The sequence below is a fragment of the Salmo salar genome, chromosome ssa14 (genome assembly GCF_905237065.1).
Source record: "Salmo salar chromosome ssa14, Ssal_v3.1, whole genome shotgun sequence".
NCBI lineage: Eukaryota > Metazoa > Chordata > Actinopteri > Salmoniformes > Salmonidae > Salmo > Salmo salar.
In genome coordinates this window covers 87472789-87496335 of record NC_059455.1, presented here as the reverse complement: position 1 = coordinate 87496335, position 23547 = coordinate 87472789, and the positions used below count along the sequence as shown (strand labels likewise).

The 23547-nt window shown below is 40.4% G+C and overlaps 1 protein-coding gene across 5 annotated transcripts in view; it reads left to right on the top strand.

Moving 5' to 3' along the window:
- The window catches only part of LOC106570545 (collagen alpha-1(XVI) chain), a 167111-nt gene that overhangs the window by 116132 nt on the left and 27432 nt on the right, over positions 1–23547 (top strand). For all 5 annotated transcript variants that reach the window (XM_045694919.1, XM_045694921.1, XM_045694920.1 and 2 more), the window contains 17 exons: positions 2148–2201; positions 2308–2361; positions 2509–2562; positions 2764–2808; positions 4056–4109; positions 4228–4263; positions 4369–4431; positions 4669–4740; positions 5833–5886; positions 6043–6087; positions 6801–6845; positions 7001–7054; positions 7229–7282; positions 16932–16982; positions 17480–17569; positions 17705–17740; positions 17891–17935. In XM_045694919.1, coding sequence (XP_045550875.1) covers positions 2148–2201; positions 2308–2361; positions 2509–2562; positions 2764–2808; positions 4056–4109; positions 4228–4263; positions 4369–4431; positions 4669–4740; positions 5833–5886; positions 6043–6087; positions 6801–6845; positions 7001–7054; positions 7229–7282; positions 16932–16982; positions 17480–17569; positions 17705–17740; positions 17891–17935 — 906 coding nt within the window. The remainder of the gene's footprint in view (positions 1–2147; positions 2202–2307; positions 2362–2508; positions 2563–2763; positions 2809–4055; positions 4110–4227; positions 4264–4368; positions 4432–4668; positions 4741–5832; positions 5887–6042; positions 6088–6800; positions 6846–7000; positions 7055–7228; positions 7283–16931; positions 16983–17479; positions 17570–17704; positions 17741–17890; positions 17936–23547) is intronic.

Sequence of the window (23547 nt, the reverse complement as noted above, 5' to 3'; positions counted from 1 at the left end):
GAGAGAGGGGTGACAGATAGAAAGGGGCTGAGTGAGGGGGTGACAGAAAGGGGCTGAGTGAGGGGGTGACAGATAGAAAGGGGCTGAGTGAGGGGGTGACAGATAGAAAGGGGCTGAGAGAGGGGGTGACAGATAGAAAGGGGCTGAGAGAGGGGGTGACAGTAAAGGGGCTGAGAGGGGGGGTGACAGATAGAAAGGGGCTGAGAAAGGGGGTGACAGATAGAAAGGGGCTGAGAGAGGGGGTGACAGATAGAAAGGGGCTGAGAGAGGGGGTGACAGATAGAAAGGGGCTGAGAGAGGGGGTGACAGATAGAAAGGGGCTGAGAGAGTGGGTGACAGACAGAAAGGGGCTGAGAGAGGGGGTGGCAGATAGAAAGGGGCTGAGAGAGTGGGTGACAGATAGAAAGGGGCTGAGAGAGGGGGGACAGATAGAAAGGGGCTGAGAGAGGGGGTGACAGATAGAAAGGGGCTGAGAGAGGGGGTGACAGATAGAAAGGGGCTGAGAGAGGGGGTTGACAGATAGAAAGGGGCTGAGAGAGGGGGTTGACAGATAGAAAGGGGCTGAGAAAGAGGCTGAGAGAGGGGGGGACAGATATAAAGAGGCTGAGAGAGGGGGGTGACAGATAGAAAGGGGATGAGAAAGAGGCTGAGAGAGGGGGATGACAGATAGAAAAAGAGTGAGAGAGGGGGATGACAGATAGAAAGAGGCTGAGAGAGAGGGGTGACAGATAGAAAGAGGCTGAGAGAGGGGGATGACAGATGGTTAATATGTTTTATGCCATTCCATTTGCTCCATTCCAGACATTATTATGAGCTATCCTCCCCTCACCAGTCTCCACTTAATTTTGTCTTTCTTTTCAAGTGAGATTTTCTCCTTGTGTTTTTCCTCTCATTTATTATTATCTGTCTTTTCCTCAAATTTTTCCTCATCTCTCTCCCTCACCTTATCTCTCTCCATACCTCTCTCCTCACCTCCCTCTCTCCATACCTCTCTCCTCTCCTTACCTCTCTCCTCTCCTTACCTCTCCTCTCTCCATACCTCTCTCCTCTCCTCTCTCTCCATACCTCTTGCCTCTCCTTACCTCTCCTCTCTCCATACCTCTCTCCTCTCTCCATACCTCTCTCCTCTCCTTACCTCTCCTCTCTCCATACCTCTCTCCTCTCTCCATACCTCTCCTCTCTCCATACCTCTCTCCTCTCCTCTCTCTCCATACCTCTCGCCTCTCCTTACCTCTCCTCTCTCCATACCTCTCTCCTCTCCTTTCTCCATACTTCTCTCCTCACCTCTCCTCTCTCCATACCTCTCTCCTCTCCTCACCTCTCCTCTCTCCATACCTCTCTCCTCTCTCCATACCTCTCTCCTCTCCTCTCTCCATACTTCTCTCCTCACCTCTCCTCTCTCCATACCTCTCTCCTCTCCTCTCTCTCCATACCTCTCTCCTCTCCCCTCTCTCAATACCTCTCTCTCCTTTCTCTCTCTCTCCATACCTCTTCCCTCTCTCTCCAAACCTCTCTCCTCTCTCTCTCTCTGTACCTATCTCCTCTCCGCTCTCTCCATACCTCACCTCTCTCCATACCTCTCTCCTCTCCTTACCTCTCCTTTCTCCATACCTCTCTTCTCTCCTCTCTCCATACTTCTCTCCTCACCTCTCCTCTCTCCATACCTCTCTCCTCTCCTCTCTCTCCATACCTCTCTCCTCTCCCCTCTCTCAATACCTGTCTCTCCTTTCTCTCTCTCTCCATACCTATCTCCTCTCTCTCCATACCTCTTCCCTCTCTCTCCATACCTATCTCCTCTCTCTCCATACCTCTTCCCTCTCTCTCCATACCTCTTCTCTCTCTCTCTCCATACCTCTCTCCTCTCTCTCTCTCTGTACCTATCTCCTCTCCGCTCTCTCCATACCTCTCTCCTCTCCACTCTCTCCATACCTCTCTTCTTCCCTCTCTCTCTCTCTCTCATACCTCTCTCCTCTCCTCTTTCTCCATACCTCTCTCCTCTCCTCTCTCCATACCTCTCTGCTCTCGTCACCTCTCCTTTCTCTTCATACCTCTCTCCTCTCCTCCCTCCATACCTCTCTTCTCCCTCTCCATACCTCTCTCCTCTCCTCTCTCCCTCTACCCTTCTCTCCCGCTCTCCATCTCCCCAGGGTCAGCAAGGTGAGAGAGGGGCAGCAGGACCACCAGGTGTTAAGGGTGAAACGGTGAGTGACACCTCTCCTCATCAATACATGATAGATAAAGTTTAATAAATGGACAGATAAAGATATGTTTTTACTTTCATTTCTACATCTTTATGGTCTCTCTCAGGGCCCTCCAGGGACTAATGGATACCCAGGTTCTATGGGACCCCCTGGACTTCCTGTAAGACACAACAACTTGTTTCATCACGTTTACATGAATGAACATATTGGGAACATATTGGCTGCTTTGCTGATTGGTGGAAAGATGGATGGATAGATGGATGGATAGATTTTGACTCGATTGATTGATTTATTGATTGATTGACAGGGCCTGAAAGGCGAGCGGGGGACCCCAGGGGCTGCAGGAACGAAGGGAGAATCGGTAAACATTGACATACACAGTTGTCATGTATTGAACATTGATGTGTTTTCCCCTCATTTGAATAGTCTAAAAAACCTCTGGCATTTTAACAGAATAGCTGTAGCAGTTGACATAGTGAGTTGATAACTATATATTTTGGGTTCTATTTCATTACTTCAGTGAGTGTGAGATGATGTCTTACCCCTATCCTCTCTCCTGCAGGGTCCACCAGGCAACCCAGGATACCAGGGACAGGCTGGAGTAGCGGTCCGTAACCTCATCCCCTCATCCCCTTTATCCCTCGTCCCTATAACCTATCATCCATAATCTCATCCCCTCTATCCCCACATCTTTATCCCTTGTCTCTATAACCTATCATCCATAACCTCATCCCCTCATCTTTATCCCTCATCCCTATAACCTATCATCCATAATCTCATCCCCTCTACCCCCACATCTTTATCCCTCGTCTCTATGGCCTATCATCCATAACCTCATCCCCTCAATCCCCTCATCTTTATCCCTCGTATCTATAACCTATCATCCATAATCTCATCCCCTCTATCCCCTCATCTTTATCCCTCGTCCCTATAACCTATCATCCATAATCTCATCCCCTCTACCCCCACATCTTTATCCCTCGTCTCTATGGCCTATCATCCATAACCTCATCCCCTCATCCCCTCAATCCCCTCATCTTTATCCCTCGTATCTATAACCTATCATCCATAATCTCATCCCCTCTATCCCCTCATCTTTATCCCTTGTCCCTATAACCTATCATCCATAATCTCATCCCCTCTATCCCCTCATCTTTATCCCTCATCCCTATAACCTATCATCCATAACCTCATCCCCTCATCCCCACATCTTTATCCCTCGTCCCTATAACCTATCATCCATATCCTCATCCCCTCATCTTTATCCCTCGTCCCTATAACCTATCATCCATAATCTCATCCCCTCTATCCCCACTTCTTTATCCCTCATCCCTATAACCTATCATCCATAATATCATCCCCTCATCTTTATCCCTTGTCCCTATAACCTATCATCCATATTCTCATCCCCTCGATCCCCTCATCTTTATCCCTCGTCTCTATAACCTATCATCCATAATCTCATCCCCTCAATCCCCTCATCTTTGTCTCTCATCCCTATAACCTATCATCCATAATACCATCCCCTCTATCCCCTCATCTTTATCCCTCATCCCTATAACCTATCATCCATATCCTCATCCCCTCCATCCCCACATCTTTATCCCTCGTCTCTATAACCTATCATCCATAACCTCATCCCCTCCATCCCCACATCTTTATCCCTCGTCCCTATAATTTATCATCAATGACCTCATCCCTTCTATCCCCACTTCTTTATCCCTTGTCCCTATAACCTATCATCCATAACCTCATCCCCTTTATCCCTCGTCCCTATAACCTATCATCCATAACATCGTCCATATCCTGCATCTTTAGGACAAAAAAACAATCTTGCACTCTCTTTGTCCACAGGGACCCAAAGGAGAGGCTGGACTGGCAGGGTCCGACGGACCAAAAGGAGATCAGGTATATTACAATGAAATATGCATTCGAAATATACAGTACATTCCAAATGCTGTGTTCAAACAACACACACACACACACACACACACACACGACCGATGTGTTCTCTCGTTATTTGTAGGGCTCTCCAGGGCAACCAGGCTTCCCAGGGACACAGGTAAGTGAAAGATTCATCTCATCTACTTCATGGCTTAGTTAAATATCTATTGGCATGTGATGTGCCCCATCACTTAGCTCTTGATACTAAATGTTAACTTTGTAGGGCCCCCCTGGTCCCCCTGGGAAACAAGGAAGAGAAGGACCACCTGGACCCAAGGCTGACAAGGTAGAGCAGCTTATCATACTCGTTTTTACTATTTATGTTTCTACTTAATGGTGAGGATAATGTTATTTCTCTCTCTCTCTCTGTGTGTCTCACTCTCTCTCTCTGTGTCTCGCTCCCTCTCTCTGTGTCTCTCTCCCTCTGTGTGTCTCGCTCTCTGTCTTTCTCTCTCTCTCTCTCTCGCTCTCTCTTGCTCTGTCTCTCTCTCTTTCTCTCTCTCTCTCTGTGTCTCTCTCTCAGGGTAACGATGGAGCACAAGGTCCACAGGGCCCATCTGGACCTCCAGGTTCTCCTGGGTCTCCTGGCTTGCAGGTGAGTGTATCTGTGTGTCAGTTTGCATTATCACGAGATATATATATTTTCTACAATTTCATGGACGATGGGTTTTAACTTCTTTCGGATCATTGGGACGCTAGCGTCCCACCTCGACAACATCAGGTGAAATTGCAGAGCGCGAAATTCAAAATACGAAAGTAGTAATATTAAACATTCATAAAAATACAAGTGTTATACACCATTCTATAACTTAGAATCTTGGTAACCGAACTGCTTTGTCCAATTTAGGCTTTACGGCGAAAGCATAGCATTTGATCATCTGAGGACAGCGCCTCACCCACTTCCTGCATAAACATGAATTCATAACCTGCACAGGTGTCACAAAACTAAAAAATAGCGATAAAATAAATCACTTACCTTTGAAGAGCTTCATCTTTTTGCAATCCAAAGGGTCCCAGTTACACAAAGAATGGTCGGTTTTTTCAATAAAGTCCTTCTTTATTGCCCAACATGCCTACAAAGGAGTCTAAAAAGTTACCTGTAAACTTCGTCCAAACAATTCAAACAACGTTTCTAATCCAACCTCAGGTACCCTAATATGTAAATAATCAATCAAATTTAAGACGGAATATACTGTGTTCAGTAGTGGAGAAAAAGAACGAGGAGCGCACACCAAAAGACTAGAGTCCTTCTGAGGGACACTTCGAAACAATACGAATACTTCTTCATTTTTCAAAAAACAAGAATGAAACAATTTCTAAAGACTGTTGACATCTAGTGGAAGCCAAATGAACTGCAGTCTGGGTCTTAAGTATTAGACTTTCCCATAGAAAAGCATTGAAGAGTCCAATGACCTAAAAGAAAAATGTCCTGGATGGATTGTCCTCGGGGTTTCGCCTGCCAAATCAGTTCTGTTATACTTACAGATATTATTTTAACAGTTTTAGAAACGTTTGAGTGTTTTCTATCTAATACTATCATGCATATGTATACCCTAGCTTCTGGGCCTGAGTAACAGGCAGTTTACTTTGGGCACCTCAGTCATCCATACTTCCGAATACTGCCCACAAGCCTTAAAAAGTTAAAGAATGCTCTCACCTCACTGCCTTTCTTCCTGTTTCTCCAAAGGGACCTCCTGGATTTGAGGGATTGGATGGTAAAGATGGGAAACCAGGGATGAGGGTAAGAGAAGATTCAGACATACTACATGATACTGTAGATAGTATTGTTAGTCTATGGATGTGTTGAATTGACCCCCCCTCTCTCGCTCTCTCTCCCTCTCTCTCGCTCTCTCTCTCTTTCTCTCTCTCTCCCTCTCTCGCTTTCTCACTCTCCCAGGGAGAGCCAGGGCTTCCAGGGGCGGCAGGACACAAAGGAATGCCGGTAAGTGCCATTTGACCTTTACATGAACCCTAAATATGATCTCAGTAACCTCTGCCCTTTCTGAAAAAAGGGACCCCGTCTCTCCCCAACCGGGACCTTGTCTCATATCACATACTGTTAGATAGACATCACTGCTGTGACATCACTTATGTGACATCACTGACTTGTCATCAGTGTGTGAATCACCACATTCACCACTTGTATCTGTTCATCTATCAAACATCACCCACTGATGTCACCTCACATACCAGTATACGCACGTATGTCACAGAGCTTACTGTACGTGCCAATCAGCTGCCCATGTTTCCATAGGAAGAGTTCAGGGGTCTTATCAGCCCTCCAGGTCTGAGTTGCTCTATGAAAGTGGGCCAGAACTATTGGGTTCTGACTGACACAGCTGATCTGTTCTGCACAATGTTTACTTTTGGTATGATAAATATACCTTATTGTTTTTGCAAAGTAAAACAAATGTCTCACACAGTTCAAAACAATGAGAAAAGGAAAGAGGGTATTTTGTGTCAATCATGCTGCTTTCTGTCTATGTCAGTGTTTCTGTGTGGAGCCTTTGAGAGGGTAGGTGTTCAAATCAGTGTGAGATTTCAAAGTGATATGTTTTGAAAACTGCGTGTTTTGAGATGTGATGTGTGTCATGTTGAAAGCTGTGTGTGAGATGCGATGTTTGTTTTATTTATCTTTGATCCCTCTGCTCTCAGGGTTTCAAAGGGAAGCATGGACATGTTGGCTTCCCTGGACAGAAGGTGAGTTGACCACACACGTGCGCACACACACGCTACTCTTTTCAGTTTGTCTGTCTGATGCCTGCTACCATACAGAACACCAATACAGATTATGAGCACATTGTTATGGATACTGGTTACTCACCCCTCTCCCTCTGTCTTCCTCCTCTCTTCAGGGTGATGCTGGGCCTGTTGGCCCACCAGGGTCAACTGGTAGACCAGGACTTGAGGTAAGTCAAACCAAATGTTGCATGCACCTGCTCAATTCATGTTGTTTGATGTTTGAACGATGTTCATTTGGAATGAATGAATGAATGAGAACCATTTCGAATGACAACACCAATTGAATGATGGATTTTGTCACAATATGTGTCAAACTGAGAGCAACCTTTGACCTTTTGCAGGGTGATGCTGGAACCCCAGGGCCTCAGGGTCGACCCGGTCCCCCAGGACACCTTGTGAGTACATGAACTTTAACCTCTCACCTACAGTCACCTCCAGAATTATTGCCACCTTGATAATGATGAGCAAAAAAATAAATACTGAATAAATAATACAAATAATGAGTTATATTGTCTGCTCACAAACATGTTCAAATGTTATTATGTTACACTACATAGTACAATTGCTCAGAGAAAGAAACTTTGTTTAACAAGTCATTTTAAATGTTAAAATTTTTTTTACATTATTAATTATTGGCACCCCTAAAGATTATTTTAAATAAAATCAAACAAATAAAATTTGCATGAACATTCTACTTTTGCAGTCAAATCAAAAACCCTAACCCTACCCCTAACCCCTAACCCTAACCCTAACCCCAACCCCAACCCTAACCCTAACCTTAACCCCAACCCTAACCCCTAACCCTAACCTTAACCTTAACCCTAACCCTAACCCCTAACCCTAACCTTAACCCCTAACCCTAACCCCTAACCCCTAACCCTAACCCCTAACCTTAACCCCTAACCCTAACCCCTAACCTTAACCCCTAACCCTAACCCCTAACCCTAACCCCTAACCTTAACCCCTAACCCTAACCCCTAACCCTAACCCCTAACCCTAACCCCTAACCCCTAACCTTAACCCCTAACCCTAACCTTAACCTTAACCCTAACCCCTAACCCCTAACCCTAACCCCTAACCTTAACCCCTAACCCTCTAGTGGCCTCCTGGGTGGAATGTTATTCATATTTTTCTAATTTCTTAATTAATAAACGTTATTTTAACAAAAACGCTGAAAATTCGGTGTTTCTACGCCGTACGGTTTTGGGATATTTCAGTATTCTGTGATGTATATAAACTGTAAAATTTGGATGCAAACCCAAACGTGAATACATTTAAACTCTATATCTGACATGGTCCAGGTGTCTTCTTTTTTAAGCCCATAACCATGTGTGTGAGGTGTATACTTTTCTTTCAAAGTAGATTTGTTTAAGACTACCAAGGAACACTGCGTGACTCTGATTTAGGCCAGTGCAATAAAGTTCATCTCAGTTTAAGTAACTGTATTGTGTCCTTCCATGGCTTCCTGTTTCACTGGGGTATAAAAAATAGGTAACACGCATGTAAAAAAAACTCATCACCATGGGGAAAGACTGAAACGGCTGTCTTCGTCGTCAGATGAAACAGAGAAGTCATCGTCGGAAAAGGTGGACCAATACGCAGCGGAGGATGTGTTCATCATTAGTGTTTTAATGAAAAAGAGAACACTACAAAAATAAACAAAAGACAACAGCAAACAGTTCTGTTAGGAAAACACACTAACAAAATACAATTACCCACAAAACCTAAAGGAAAAACATGCTCCTTATGTGTGACTCCCAATCAACAACAACGAACTTCAGCTGTGCCTGATTGGGAGCCACACACGGCCCAAAACACAGAAATACAAAAACCTAGAAAAAGAACATAGAACGCCCACCCAATGTAACACCCTGGCCTAACCAAAATAAAGAACAAAAAAACCCTCTCTATGGCCAGGGCGTTACAAAGACAAAGAACTCAGAAAACGAGATGAATGGTTATTGAATATTGACCTTCATAAATATAACAATGGGTACAAAGAAAATGCTAAAATATAATAATATATGTACCTCTTACCACTATTAAGAAGTTTAAAATCACTGGAACAGTGGTACACTTGGAAAAGGACGCATGTGTATCTTGTCCCCACGCACAATGAGACTGATGGTTCAGGAGGCAAAGGAAAATCTAAGGGCCACAGTTGCAGAATTACAGAATTTGGTCACATATTGGGGTCACCAAGTCTCCAAATCTATGATTAGATGCCACCTCCAATATTTAACTAGGCAAGTCAGTTAAAAACAAATTCTTATTTACAATGACTGCCTACCCAAGACAAACCCTAAACCGGATGATGCTGGGCCAATTGTGTGTTGCCCTATGGGACTCCCAATCATGTCTGTTTGTGATGCAACCTGGAATCGAACCAGGGTCTGTAGTGATGCCTCTAGCACTGAGATGCAGTGCCTTAGACCGCTGCACCACTCAGGAGCCCCCAAAAGGCTCTTTGGAAGTGAGTAACCAACACATGTAAAGGCCTGGAGTTTGATAAAGGGCATTGTCACTTGGATTGGAACCGGGTTGACTACAGCTCAGCGTTCAACACCATAGTGCCCTCAAAAGTCATCACTAAGCTAAGGACCCTGGGACTAAACACCACCCTCTGCAACTGGATCCTGGACTTCCTGACGGGCCGCCGCCAGGTGGTAAGGGTAGGTAACAACACATCCACCACACTGATCCTCAACACTGGAGCCCCTTAGGGGTGTGTGCTCAGTCCCCTCCTGTACTCCCTGTTCACTCATGACTGCATGGCCAGGCACGACTCCAACACCATCATTAAGTTTGCCAATGACACAACAGTGGTAGCCCTGATCACCAACAACGACGACAATAACCTCTCCCTCAACATGATCAAGACAAAGGAGATGATAATGGACTACAGGAAAAGGCTCTCATAGATGGGGCTGTAGTGGAGCAGGTTGAGAGCTTCAAGTTCCTTGGTGTCCACATCACCAATAAACTAACATGGTCCAAACACACCAAGACAGTCGTGAAGAGGGCACGACAAAACCTATTCACCCTCAGGGACTGAAAAGATTTGGCATGGGTCCTCAGATCCTCAAAACGTTCTACAGCTGCACCATTGAGAGCATCCTGACGGGTTGCATCACTGCCTGGTATGGCAACTGCTCGGCCTCCGATCGCAAGGCACTACAGAGGGTAGTGCATACGGCCCAGTACATGACTGGGGCCAAGCTTCCTGCCATTCAGGCCCTCTATACAAGACGGTGTCAGAGGAAGGCCCTAAAAATTGTCAAAGACTCCAGCCACCCTAGTCATAGACTGTTCTCTCTGCTACCACACTGCAAGCGGTACCGGAGCGCCAAGTCTAGTTCCAAGAAGCTTCTAAACAGCTTCTACCCCCAAGCTATAGGACTCGAAAATAGAGCTCTTTTGGACAACTAAACCAGCGGTGGGTTTGGCATAGAAAGAAGGATGCAGTGGATGCAAAAAATTACCTCATACCTACTGTAAGATATGGTGGTGGATCTTTGATGTTATTGGGCTGTTTTGCGTCCACTGGTTCTGGGGCCCTTGTTAAGGTAAACAGCATCATGAACTTTACCCAGTACCAGGACATTTTAGACAAAAACCTGGTTTCCTCTGAACAATGACCCCAAGCACACATCGAAATCCACAAAGACATTTTTATTTGTCCACAAAATCAGTCTCCACACTTGAACCTCCACACTTGAACCCCCAACTTGTTGTTTGAATTGACGAGGGAAGTCCGTGAGACCAAAGGATATCAAGGATCTGGAAAGATTCTGTATGGAGGAAGGTTCTGAGATCCCTCCCAGTGTGTTCTAGAATCTCCTAAAACATAGTCAAATGCTCAGTGCTGTTTTCCTACCAAGGGGAGGGTACATAATGTATTGGGTACAGGGGGGCCAATCATTTTGATACCTATCTTTTTTAGAGAAAAACTGATGACTTGTTAAACAAAATCTCTTTCTCTGAGCAATTGTATTGGTATAAAACAATATAATTGTCATTTTCTGGGGGCATTCAATATAGCTCAGTATTTGTATTATTTATTTCATAGTCTTTTTTGCTCATCTTTATCAAGGGTGCCAGTAGTTTTGTAGGTGACTGTATATGACTCTTGGTTTGTGTTATATTCAGTGTGTTTGTTAATAAGGTTTGTGTTGTTGTATTCAGTGTGTTCGTTAATAAGGTTTGTGTTGTTGTATTCAGTGTGTTTGTTAATAAGGTTTGTGTTGTTGTATTCAGTGTGTTCGTTAATAAGGTTTGTGTTGTTGTATTCAGTGTGTTCGTTAATAAGGTTTGTGTTGTTGTATTCAGTGTGTTCGTTAATAAGGTTTGTGTTGTTGTATTCAGTTTGTTCGTTAATAAGGTTTGTGTTGTTGTATTCAGTGTGTTTGTTAATAAGGTTTGTGTTGTTGTATTCAGTGTGTTTGTTAATAAGGTTTGTGTTGTTGTATTCAGTGTGTTTGTTAATAAGGTTTGTGTTGTTGTATTCAGTGTGTTTGTTAATAAGGTTTGTGTTATATTCAGTGTGTTCGTTAATAAGGTTTGTGTTATATTCAGTGTGTTCGTTAATAAGGTTTGTGTTGTTGTATTCAGTGTGTTTGTTAATAAGGTTTGTGTTATATTTAGTGTGTTCGTTAATAAGGTTTGTGTTGTTGTATTCAGTGTGTTCGTTAATAAGGTTTGTGTTATATTCAGTGTGTTCGTTAATAAGGTTTGTGTTATATTCAGTGTGTTTGTTAATAGGGTTTGTGTTGTTGTATTTAGTGTGTTTGTTAATAAGGTTTGTGTTGTTGTATTCAGTGTGTTCGTTAATAAGGTTTGTGTTATATTCAGTGTGTTCGTTAATAAGGTTTGTGTTGTTGTATTCAGTGTGTTCGTTAATAAGGTTTGTGTTGTTGTATTTAGTTTGTTTGTTAATAAGGTTTGTGTTATATTCAGTGTGTTTGTTAATAAGGTTTGTGTTGTTGTATTCAGTGTGTTTGTTAATAAGGTTTGTGTTGTTGTATTCAGTGTGTTCGTTAATAAGGTTTGTGTTGTTGTATTCAGTGTGTTTGTTAATAAGGTTTGTGTTATATTCAGTGTGTTTGTTAATAAGGTTTGTGTTGTTGTATTCAGTGTGTTTGTTAATAAGGTTTGTGTTGTTGTATTCAGTGTGTTCGTTAATAAGGTTTGTGTTGTTGTATTCAGTGTGTTTGTTAATAAGGTTTGTGTTATATTCAGTGTGTTCGTTAATAAGGTTTGTGTTGTTGTATTCAGTGTGTTTGTTAATAAGGTTTGTGTTGTTGTATTCAGTGTGTTCGTTAATAAGGTTTGTGTTGTTATATTTAGTGTGTTCGTTAATAAGGTTTGTGTTGTTGTATTCAGTGTGTTTGTTAATAAGGTTTGTGTTGTTGTATTCAGTGTGTTCGTTAATAAGGTTTGTGTTGTTGTATTCAGTTTGTTTGTTAATAAGGTTTGTGTTATATTCAGTGTGTTTGTTAATAAGGTTTGTGTTATATTCAATGTGTTCGTTAATAAGGTTTGTGTTATATTCAGTGTGTTTGTTAGTAAGGTTTGTGTTGTTGTATTCAGTGTGTTCGTTAATAAGGTTTGTTATATTCAGTGTGTTCGTTAATAAGGTTTGTGTTGTTGTATTCAGTGTGTTCGTTAATAAGGTTTGTGTTGTATTCAGTGTGTTCGTTAATAAGGTTTGTGTTGTTGTATTCAGTGTGTTCGTTAATAAGGTTTGTGTTATATTTAGTGTGTTTGTTAATAAGGTTTGTGTTGTATTTAGTGTGTTCGTTAATAAGGTTTGTGTTGTTGTATTTAGTGTGTTCGTTAATAAGGTTTGTGTTATATTTAGTGTGTTTGTTAATAAGGTTTGTGTTATATTTAGTGTGTTCGTTAATAAGGTTTGTGTTGTTGTATTCAGTGTGTTCGTTAATAAGGTTTGTGTTATATTCAGTGTGTTTGTTAATAAGGTTTGTGTTGTTGTATTCAGTGTGTTCGTTAATAAGGTTTGTGTTGTTATATTCAGTGTGTTCGTTAATAAGGTTTGTGTTGTTGTATTTAGTGTGTTCGTTAATAAGGTTTGTGTTGTTGTATTCAGTGTGTTCGTTAATAAGGTTTGTGTTGTTGTATTTAGTGTGTTTGTTAATAAGGTTTGTGTTATATTCAGTGTGTTCGTTAATAAGGTTTGTGTTGTTGTATTCAGTGTGTTCGTTAATAAGGTTTGTGTTATATTCAGTGTGTTCGTTAATAAGGTTTGTGTTGTATTCAGTGTGTTTGTTAATAAGGTTTGTGTTGTTGTATTTAGTGTGTTCGTTAATAAGGTTTGTGTTATATTCAGTGTGTTCGTTAATAAGGTTTGTGTTATATTTAGTGTGTTTGTTAATAAGGTTTGTGTTATATTCAGTGTGTTCGTTAATACGGTTTGTGTTGTTGTATTCAGTGTGTTCGTTAATAAGGTTTGTGTTGTTGTATTCAGTGTGTTCGTTAATAAGGTTTGTGTTATATTCAGTGTGTTCGTTAATAAGGTTTGTGTTGTTGTATTTAGTGTGTTCGTTAATAAGGTTTGTGTTATATTCAGTGTGTTTGTTAATAAGGTTTGTGTTGTTGTATTCAGTGTGTTCGTTAATAAGGTTTGTGTTATATTCAGTGTGTTTGTTAATAAGGTTTGTGTTGTTGTATTTAGTGTGTTCGTTAATAAGGTTTGTGTTATATTCAGTGTGTTTGTTAATAAGGTTTGTGTTATATTCAGTGTGTTTGTTAATAAGGTTTGTGTTGTTGTATTTAGTGTGTTCGTTAATAAGGTTTGTGTTATATTCAGTGTGTTTGTTAATAAGGTTTGTGTTGTTGTATTTAGTGTGTTCGTTAATAAGGTTTGTGTTATATTCAGTGTGTTCGTTAATAAGGTTTGTGTTGTTGTATTTAGTGTGTTCGTTAATAAGGTTTGTGTTATATTCAGTGTGTTTGTTAATAAGGTTTGTGTTGTTGTATTTAGTGTGTTTGTTAATAAGGTTTGTGTTGTTGTATTTAGTGTGTTCGTTAATAAGGTTTGTGTTATATTCAGTGTGTTTGTTAATAAGGTTTGTGTTGTTGTATTCAGTGTGTTCGTTAATAAGGTTTGTGTTGTTGTATTTAGTGTGTTTGTTAATAAGGTTTGTGTTGTTGTATTTAGTGTGTTCGTTAATAAGGTTTGTGTTATATTCAGTGTGTTTGTTAATAAGGTTTGTGTTGTTGTATTCAGTGTGTTCGTTAATAAGGTTTGTGTTATATTCAGTGTGTTTGTTAATAAGGTTTGTGTTGTTGTATTTAGTGTGTTTGTTAATAAGGTTTGTGTTGTTGTATTTAGTGTGTTCGTTAATAAGGTTTGTGTTATATTCAGTGTGTTTGTTAATAAGGTTTGTGTTGTTGTATTCAGTGTGTTCGTTAATAAGGTTTGTGTTGTATTCAGTGTGTTCGTTAATAAGGTTTGTGTTGTTATATTTAGTGTGTTCGTTAATAAGGTTTGTGTTGTTGTATTCAGTGTGTTCGTTAATAAGGTTTGTGTTGTTGTATTCAGTGTGTTTGTTAATAAGGTTTGTGTTGTTGTATTCAGTGTGTTTGTTAATAAGGTTTGTGTTGTTGTATTCAGTGTGTTCGTTAATAAGGTTTGTGTTGTTGTATTTAGTGTGTTTGTTAATAAGGTTTGTGTTATATTCAGTGTGTTTGTTAATAAGGTTTGTGTTATATTCAGTGTGTTCGTTAATAAGGTTTGTGTTATATTCACTGTGTTCGTTAATAAGGTTTGTGTTGTTGTATTCAGTGTGTTCGTTAATAAGGTTTGTGTTGTTGTATTCAGTGTGTTCGTTAATAAGGTTTGTGTTATATTCAGTGTGTTCGTTAATAAGGTTTGTGTTGTTGTATTTAGTGTGTTCGTTAATAAGGTTTGTGTTATATTCAGTGTGTTTGTTAATAAGGTTTGTGTTGTTGTATTCAGTGTGTTCGTTAATAAGGTTTGTGTTATATTCAGTGTGTTTGTTAATAAGGTTTGTGTTGTTGTATTTAGTGTGTTCGTTAATAAGGTTTGTGTTATATTCAGTGTGTTCGTTAATAAGGTTTGTGTTATATTCAGTGTGTTTGTTAATAAGGTTTGTGTTGTTGTATTTAGTGTGTTCGTTAATAAGGTTTGTGTTATATTCAGTGTGTTTGTTAATAAGGTTTGTGTTGTTGTATTTAGTGTGTTCGTTAATAAGGTTTGTGTTATATTCAGTGTGTTCGTTAATAAGGTTTGTGTTGTTGTATTTAGTGTGTTCGTTAATAAGGTTTGTGTTATATTCAGTGTGTTTGTTAATAAGGTTTGTGTTGTTGTATTTAGTGTGTTTGTTAATAAGGTTTGTGTTGTTGTATTTAGTGTGTTCGTTAATAAGGTTTGTGTTATATTCAGTGTGTTTGTTAATAAGGTTTGTGTTGTTGTATTCAGTGTGTTCGTTAATAAGGTTTGTGTTGTTGTATTTAGTGTGTTTGTTAATAAGGTTTGTGTTGTTGTATTTAGTGTGTTCGTTAATAAGGTTTGTGTTATATTCAGTGTGTTTGTTAATAAGGTTTGTGTTGTTGTATTCAGTGTGTTCGTTAATAAGGTTTGTGTTGTATTCAGTGTGTTCGTTAATAAGGTTTGTGTTGTTATATTTAGTGTGTTCGTTAATAAGGTTTGTGTTGTTGTATTCAGTGTGTTCGTTAATAAGGTTTGTGTTGTTGTATTCAGTGTGTTTGTTAATAAGGTTTGTGTTGTTGTATTCAGTGTGTTTGTTAATAAGGTTTGTGTTGTTGTATTCAGTGTGTTCGTTAATAAGGTTTGTGTTGTTGTATTTAGTGTGTTTGTTAATAAGGTTTGTGTTATATTCAGTGTGTTTGTTAATAAGGTTTGTGTTATATTCAGTGTGTTCGTTAATAAGGTTTGTGTTATATTCAGTGTGTTCGTTGATAAGGTTTGTGTTGTTGTATTCAGTGTGTTCGTTAATAAGGTTTGTGTTGTTGTATTCAGTGTGTTTGTTAATAAGGTTTGTGTTGTTGTATTCAGTGTGTTCGTTAATAAGGTTTGTGTTGTTGTATTCAGTGTGTTCGTTAATAAGGTTTGTGTTATATTCAGTGTGTTTGTTAATAAGGTTTGTGTTATATTTAGTGTGTTCGTTAATAAGGTTTGTGTTATATTCAGTGTGTTCGTTAATAAGGTTTGTGTTATATTCAGTGTGTTTGTTAATAGGGTTTGTGTTGTTGTATTTAGTGTGTTCGTTAATAAGGTTTGTGTTGTTGTATTTAGTGTGTTCGTTAATAAGGTTTGTGTTATATTCAGTGTGTTTGTTAATAAGGTTTGTGTTATATTTAGTGTGTTCGTTAATAAGGTTTGTGTTATATTCAGTGTGTTCGTTAATAAGGTTTGTGTTATATTCAGTGTGTTTGTTAATAGGGTTTGTGTTGTTGTATTCAGTGTGTTCGTTAATAAGGTTTGTGTTATATTCAGTGTGTTTGTTAATAAGGTTTGTGTTATATTTAGTGTGTTCGTTAATAAGGTTTGTGTTATATTCAGTGTGTTCGTTAATAAGGTTTGTGTTATATTCAGTGTGTTTGTTAATAGGGTTTGTGTTGTTGTATTCAGTGTGTTTGTTAATAAGGTTTGTGTTATATTCAGTGTGTTCGTTAATACGGTTTGTGTTGTTGTATTCAGTGTGTTCGTTAATAAGGTTTGTGTTATATTCAGTGTGTTCGTTAATAAGGTTTGTGTTGTTGTATTTAGTGTGTTCGTTAATAAGGTTTGTGTTGTATTCAGTGTGTTCGTTAATAAGGTTTGTGTTGTTGTATTCAGTGTGTTCGTTAATAAGGTTTGTGTTGTTGTATTTAGTGTGTTCGTTAATAAGGTTTGTGTTGTATTCAGTGTGTTCGTTAATAAGGTTTGTGTTGTTGTATTCAGTGTGTTTGTTAATAAGGTTTGTGTTGTTGTATTCAGTGTGTTCGTTAATACGGTTTGTATGTGAATCTGTTGCTAATGGCTGTATGTTATATTGGTAGGGCACTGCAGGAGCAGCGGGACCCCCAGGCCCAGCAGGCCCAGCTGGAGTGGTGAGAGGAAATATTATCATCAACAATATGTCTCTTTTATTCTAATGTAGAAGGAACACATAGCATCTGCATCAAACCCTGGTTTATCTGCATGATTACATGGACTGTTAGCGTTGTGTTCTGTAAGTGTTTTTCTCAGATAAGGTTACTCATCACACTGTCTCTCTGTTAATTGTCTCTCTTTTTCTCTCTCCTCTATCTCTCCTCTCTCGCTCCCCCCTCTCTCTCTCTCTCTGCTCTCTCTTCTGTCTCTCTCACACACTTTCTTCTTTGCTCTTTTCTCTCTCTCTTCTCTCTCTCTCCGCTCTCTCCTTTCTCTCTCTCCACTCTCTCTTCTCTGTCTCTCTCTCCTCTCTCTCCCCCCTCTCTTCTCTCTCTCCCCCCTCTCTCTCTCTTTCTTCTCTCTTCTCTCTCTCTCTCTCTCTCTCTCTTCTCTCTCTGTCTCTCTCCTCTCTTATCTCCCTCTCTCTCTCTTCCCTTGCTCTCTCTCTCTCTAGGGTATACAAGGTGAGAAGGGCCAGGCAGGAGACAGAGGGCTACCAGGGATGGTTGGTCCAGCCGGACCCCCTGGCCATCCTGGAATGCAGGTCAGTACACACGCTCCTATTGTTTCAACACATATACTGCAGATATAGAACAGGATAGATATGCATGTCATGGGGATGTCATGATGCTGTCTTCTTTCTATTCCCCTCTTCTCTCTCCATCCTTCTGTCTCTCAGGGAGAACCAGGCAGTGATGGAGCAGCGGGTAAAGACGTGAGTAATTATTCTAATGTGGTGTTTGTCATCATTACAGAAATTGCATTCTGTGCCTTCCAGTAAATATGGTTTAAAGGTTTTCATGTACATGTAGCTAGCTGTGTAGTGAGTATTCAGCCTCGTTATCTCACTAATCTGCATTCACAGGGAGCACCTGGTCTGCCTGGAGACAATGGACAATGTGGTACAAAGGTAAGAGTCACTGCTGTGTGTGTGTGCGTGTGCATGTGTGTGTGTATGCGATACTATAGTAAACTGTATATACTAATATCGGCAAAAACGCTATAGTAAAAAACAACCATATATTAAAGTATGCAAAAATACTACCGTTTTTTAGCTATAGTAATACTACAATATTTGTACCATACTGAACTATAGTAAGACTACAATATTTATATCATACTAAACTACAGTAATACTACAATATGTATACCATATTGAACTATATTAAGACTACAATATTTATACCATACTAAACTATAGTAAGACTACAATATTTATACCATACTAAACTATAGTAATACTACAATATTTATACCATACTGAACTATAGTAATACTACAATATTTATACTGTACTAAACTATAGTAATACTACAATATTTATACCATACTAAACTATAGTAATACTACAATATTTAAACCATAGTAAACTATAGTAATTATTCATGTGGGCTGGTTACCTCAGATATGGCCTCCACTACTAAAGAGTATTATGGGAGGGTAGTCCAGGGGCTGAGGTCTGTAGTCCAGGGGTTGAGGTCTGTAGTCCAGGGGCTGAGGTCTGTAGTCCAGGGGCTGAGGTCTGTAGTCCAGGGGCTGAGGTCTGTAGTCCAGGGGCAGAGGTCTATAGTCCAGGGGCTGAGGTCTGAAGTCCAGGGGCTGAGGTCTGAAGTCCAGGGGCTGAGGGCTGTAGTTCAGGGGCTGAGGGCAAAGTCCAGGGGCTGAGAGCTGTAGTCCAGGGGCTGAGGGCTGTAGTCCAGGGGCTGAGGGCTGTAGTCCAGGGGCTGAGGGCTGTAGTCCAGGGGCTGAGGGCTGTAGTTCAGGGGCTGAGGGCTGTAGTTCAGGGGCTGAGGGCTGTAGTTCAGGGGCTGAGGGCTGTAGTCCATGGGCTGAGGGCTGTAGTCCATGGGCTGAGGGCTGTAGTCCTGGCCAGGATCCTGTTCTGAACACTCTCTGTTAGTTCTGGCTTATTCAGCAAACTCCCTGAACTCCGACATCAGACATCGGTTGTGTCCCAAATAGAACCCACCCAGAGCCTTATGGGCCCTGTTTAAAAGTAGTGCACTATAAAGTGGATAGGTTGCCATTTGGGACATATACATCATTTGATGAAGCTCCTTTTGGCATGATTCTCCACATTCACCTCAAATACCCTACTTTCCCTGGCAATATCTCATTTTACTAACTTAGCCGTCTTGTCCCTCTAAACTGAAATCCTCTACACTAGATACAGTACAGTAACTGTAGTCCTCTACACTAGATACAGTAACTGTAGTCCTCTGCACTAGATACAGTACAGTAACTGTAGTCCTCTACACTAGATACAGTACAGTAACTGTAGTCCTCTACACTAGATACAGTACAGTAACTGAAGTCCTCTACACCAGATACAGTACAGTAACTGTAGTCCTCTACACTAGATACAGTAACTGTAGTCCTCTACACCAGATACAGTACAGTAACTGTAGTCCTCTACACTAGATACAGTACAGTAACTGAAGTCCTCTACACCAGATACAGTACAGTAACTGTAGTCCTCTACACTAGATACAGTAACTGTAGTCCTCTACACCAGATACAGTACAGTAACTGAAGTCCTCTACACAAGATACAGTAACTGTAGTCCTCTACACTAGATACAGTAACTGTAGTCCTCTACACCAGATACAGTACAGTAACTGTAGTCCTCTACACTAGATACAGTAACTGTAGTCCTCTACACTAGATACAGTAACTGTAGTCCTCTACACTAGATACAGTAACTGTAGTCCTCTGCAATAGATACAGTAACTGTAGTCCTCTGCAATAGATACAGTACAGTAACTGTAGTCCTCTGCACTAGATACAGTACATTAACTGTAGTCCTCTACACTAGATACAGTACAGTAACTGTAGTCCTCTACACTAGATACAGTAACTGTAGTCCTCTACACCAGATACAGTACAGTAACTGTAGTCCTCTACACTAGATACAGTACAGCTGTAGTCCTCTACACTAGATACAGTACAGTAACTGTAGTCCTCTACACTAGATACAGTACAGTAACTGTAGTCCTCTACACTAGATACAGTACATACTGTAGTCCTCTACACTAGATACAGTAACTGTAGTCCTCTACACTAGATACAGTACAGTAACTGTAGTCCTCTACACTAGATACAGTAACTGTAGTCCTCTACACTAGATACAGTACAGTAACTGTAGTCCTCTACACTAGATACAGTACAGTAACTGTAGTCCTCTACACTAGATACAGTACTACTGTAGTCCTCTACACTAGATACAGTACAGTAACTGTAGTCCTCTACACTAGATACAGTACAGTAACTGTAGTCCTCTGCACTAGATACAGTACAGTAACTGTAGTCCTCTACACTAGATACAGTACAGTAACTGTAGTCCTCTACACTAGATACAGTAACTGTAGTCCTCTACACTAGATACAGTACAGTACTGTAGTCCTCTACACTAGATACAGTACAGTAACTGTAGTCCTCTACACTAGATACAGTACAGTAACTGTAGTCCTCTACACTAGATACAGTAACTGTAGTCCTCTACACTAGATACAGTACTACTGTAGTCCTCTACACTAGATACAGTACAGTAACTGTAGTCCTCTACACTAGATACAGTACAGTAACTGTAGTCCTCTACACTAGATACAGTACAGTAACTGTAGTCCTCTACACTAGATACAGTACAGTAACTGTAGTCCTCTACACTAGATACAGTACAGTAACTGTAGTCCTCTACACTAGATACAGTACAGTAACTGTAGTCCTCTACACTAGATACAGTACAGTAACTGTAGTCCTCTACACTAGATACAGTACATAACTGTAGTCCTCTACACTAGATACAGTACAGTAACTGTAGTCCTCTACACTAGATACAGTACAGTAACTGTAGTCCTCTACACTAGATACAGTACAGTACTGTAGTCCTCTACACTAGATACAGTACAGTAACTGTAGTCCTCTACACTAGATACAGTAACTGTAGTCCTCTACACTAGATACAGTAACTGTAGTCCTCTACACTAGATACAGTACAGTAACTGTAGTCCTCTACACTAGATACAGTACAGTAACTGTAGTCCTCTACACTAGATACAGTACAGACTGTAGTCCTCTACACTAGATACAGTACAGTAACTGTAGTCCTCTACACTAGATACAGTACAGTAACTGTAGTCCTCTACACTAGATACAGTACATACTGTAGTCCTCTACACTAGATACAGTACTAACTGTAGTCCTCTACACTAGATACAGTACAGTAACTGTAGTCCTCTACACTAGATACAGTATACTGTAGTCCTCTACGCTAGATACAGTACATACTGTAGTCCTCTACGCTAGATACAGTACAGTAACTGTAGTCCTCTACACTAGATACAGTACAGTAACTGTAGTCCTCTACACTAGATACAGTAACTGTAGTCCTCTACACTAGATACAGTACAGTAACTGTAGTCCTCTACACTAGATACAGTACAGTAACTGTAGTCCTCTACACTAGATACAGTACAGTAACTGTAGTCCTCTACACTAGATACAGTACAGTAACTGTAGTCCTCTACACTAGATACAGTAACTGTAGTCCTCTACACTAGATACAGTACAGCTGTAGTCCTCTACACTAGATACAGTACAGTAACTGTAGTCCTCTACACTAGATACAGTAACTGTAGTCCTCTACACTAGATACAGTACATACTGTAGTCCTCTACACTAGATACAGTACAGTAACTGAAGTCCTCTACACTAGATACAGTACAGTAACTGTAGTCCTCTACACTAGATACAGTACAGTAACTGTAGTCCTCTACACTAGATACAGTACAGTAACTGTAGTCCTCTACACTAGATACAGTACAGTAACTGTAGTCCTCTACGCTAGATACAGTACAGTAACTGTAGTCCTCTACACTAGATACAGTAACTGTAGTCCTCTACACTAGATACAGTAACTGTAGTCCTCTACACTAGATACAGTACAGTAACTGTAGTCCTCTACACTAGATACAGTAACTGTAGTCCTCTACACTAGATACAGTACAGTAACTGTAGTCCTCTACACTAGATACAGTACAGTAACTGTAGTCCTCTACACTAGATACAGTACAGTAACTGTAGTCCTCTACACTAGATACAGTACAGTAACTGTAGTCCTCTACGCTAGATACAGTACAGTAACTGTAGTCCTCTACACTAGATACAGTAACTGTAGTCCTCTACACTAGATACAGTACATACTGTAGTCCTCTACACTAGATACAGTACAGTAACTGTAGTCCTCTACACTAGATACAGTACAGTAACTGTAGTCCTCTACACTAGATACAGTACAGTACTGTAGTCCTCTACACTAGATACAGTACAGTAACTGTAGTCCTCTACACTAGATACAGTACAGTAACTGTAGTCCTCTACACTAGATACAGTAACTGTAGTCCTCTACACTAGATACAGTACTACTGTAGTCCTCTACACTAGATACAGTACAGTAACTGTAGTCCTCTACACTAGATACAGTACGTAACTGTAGTCCTCTACACTAGATACAGTACAGTAACTGTAGTCCTCTACACTAGATACAGTACATACTGTAGTCCTCTACACTAGATACAGTACAGAACTGTAGTCCTCTACACTAGATACAGTACGTAACTGTAGTCCTCTACACTAGATACAGTACAGTAACTGTAGTCCTCTACACTAGATACAGTACAGTAACTGTAGTCCTCTACACTAGATACAGTACAGTAACTGTAGTCCTCTACACTAGATACAGTACAGTAACTGTAGTCCTCTACACTAGATACAGTACAGTAACTGTAGTCCTCTACACTAGATACAGTACAGTAACTGTAGTCCTCTACACTAGATACAGTAACTGTAGTCCTCTACACTAGATACAGTAACTGTAGTCCTCTGCACTAGATACAGTAACTGTAGTCCTCTACGCTAGATACAGTACAGTAACTGTAGTCCTCTACACTAGATACAGTACAGTAACTGTATTCCTCTACGCTAGATACAGTACAGTAACTGTAGTCCTCTACACTAGATACAGTAACTTTAGTCCTCTACACTAGATACAGTACAGTAACTGTAGTCCTCTACACTAGATACAGTACAGTAACTGTAGTCCTCTACACTAGATACAGTAACTGTAGTCCTCTACACTAGATACAGTAACTGTAGTCCTCTACACTAGACACAGTAACTGTAGTCCTCTACACTAGATACAGTAACTGTAGTCCTCTACACTAGATACAGTACAGTAACTGTAGTCCTCTACACTAGATACAGTACACTGTAGTCCTCTACACTAGATACAGTAAAACTGTAGTCCTCTACACTAGATACAGTAACTGTAGTCCTCTACACCAGATACAGTACAGTAACTGTAGTCCTCTACACCAGATACAGTACAGTAACTGTAGTCCTCTACACTAGATACAGTACAGTAACTGTAGTCCTCTACACTAGATACAGTACAGTTACTGTAGTCCTCTACACTAGATACAGTACAGTAACTGTAGTCCTCTACACTAGATACAGTAACTGTAG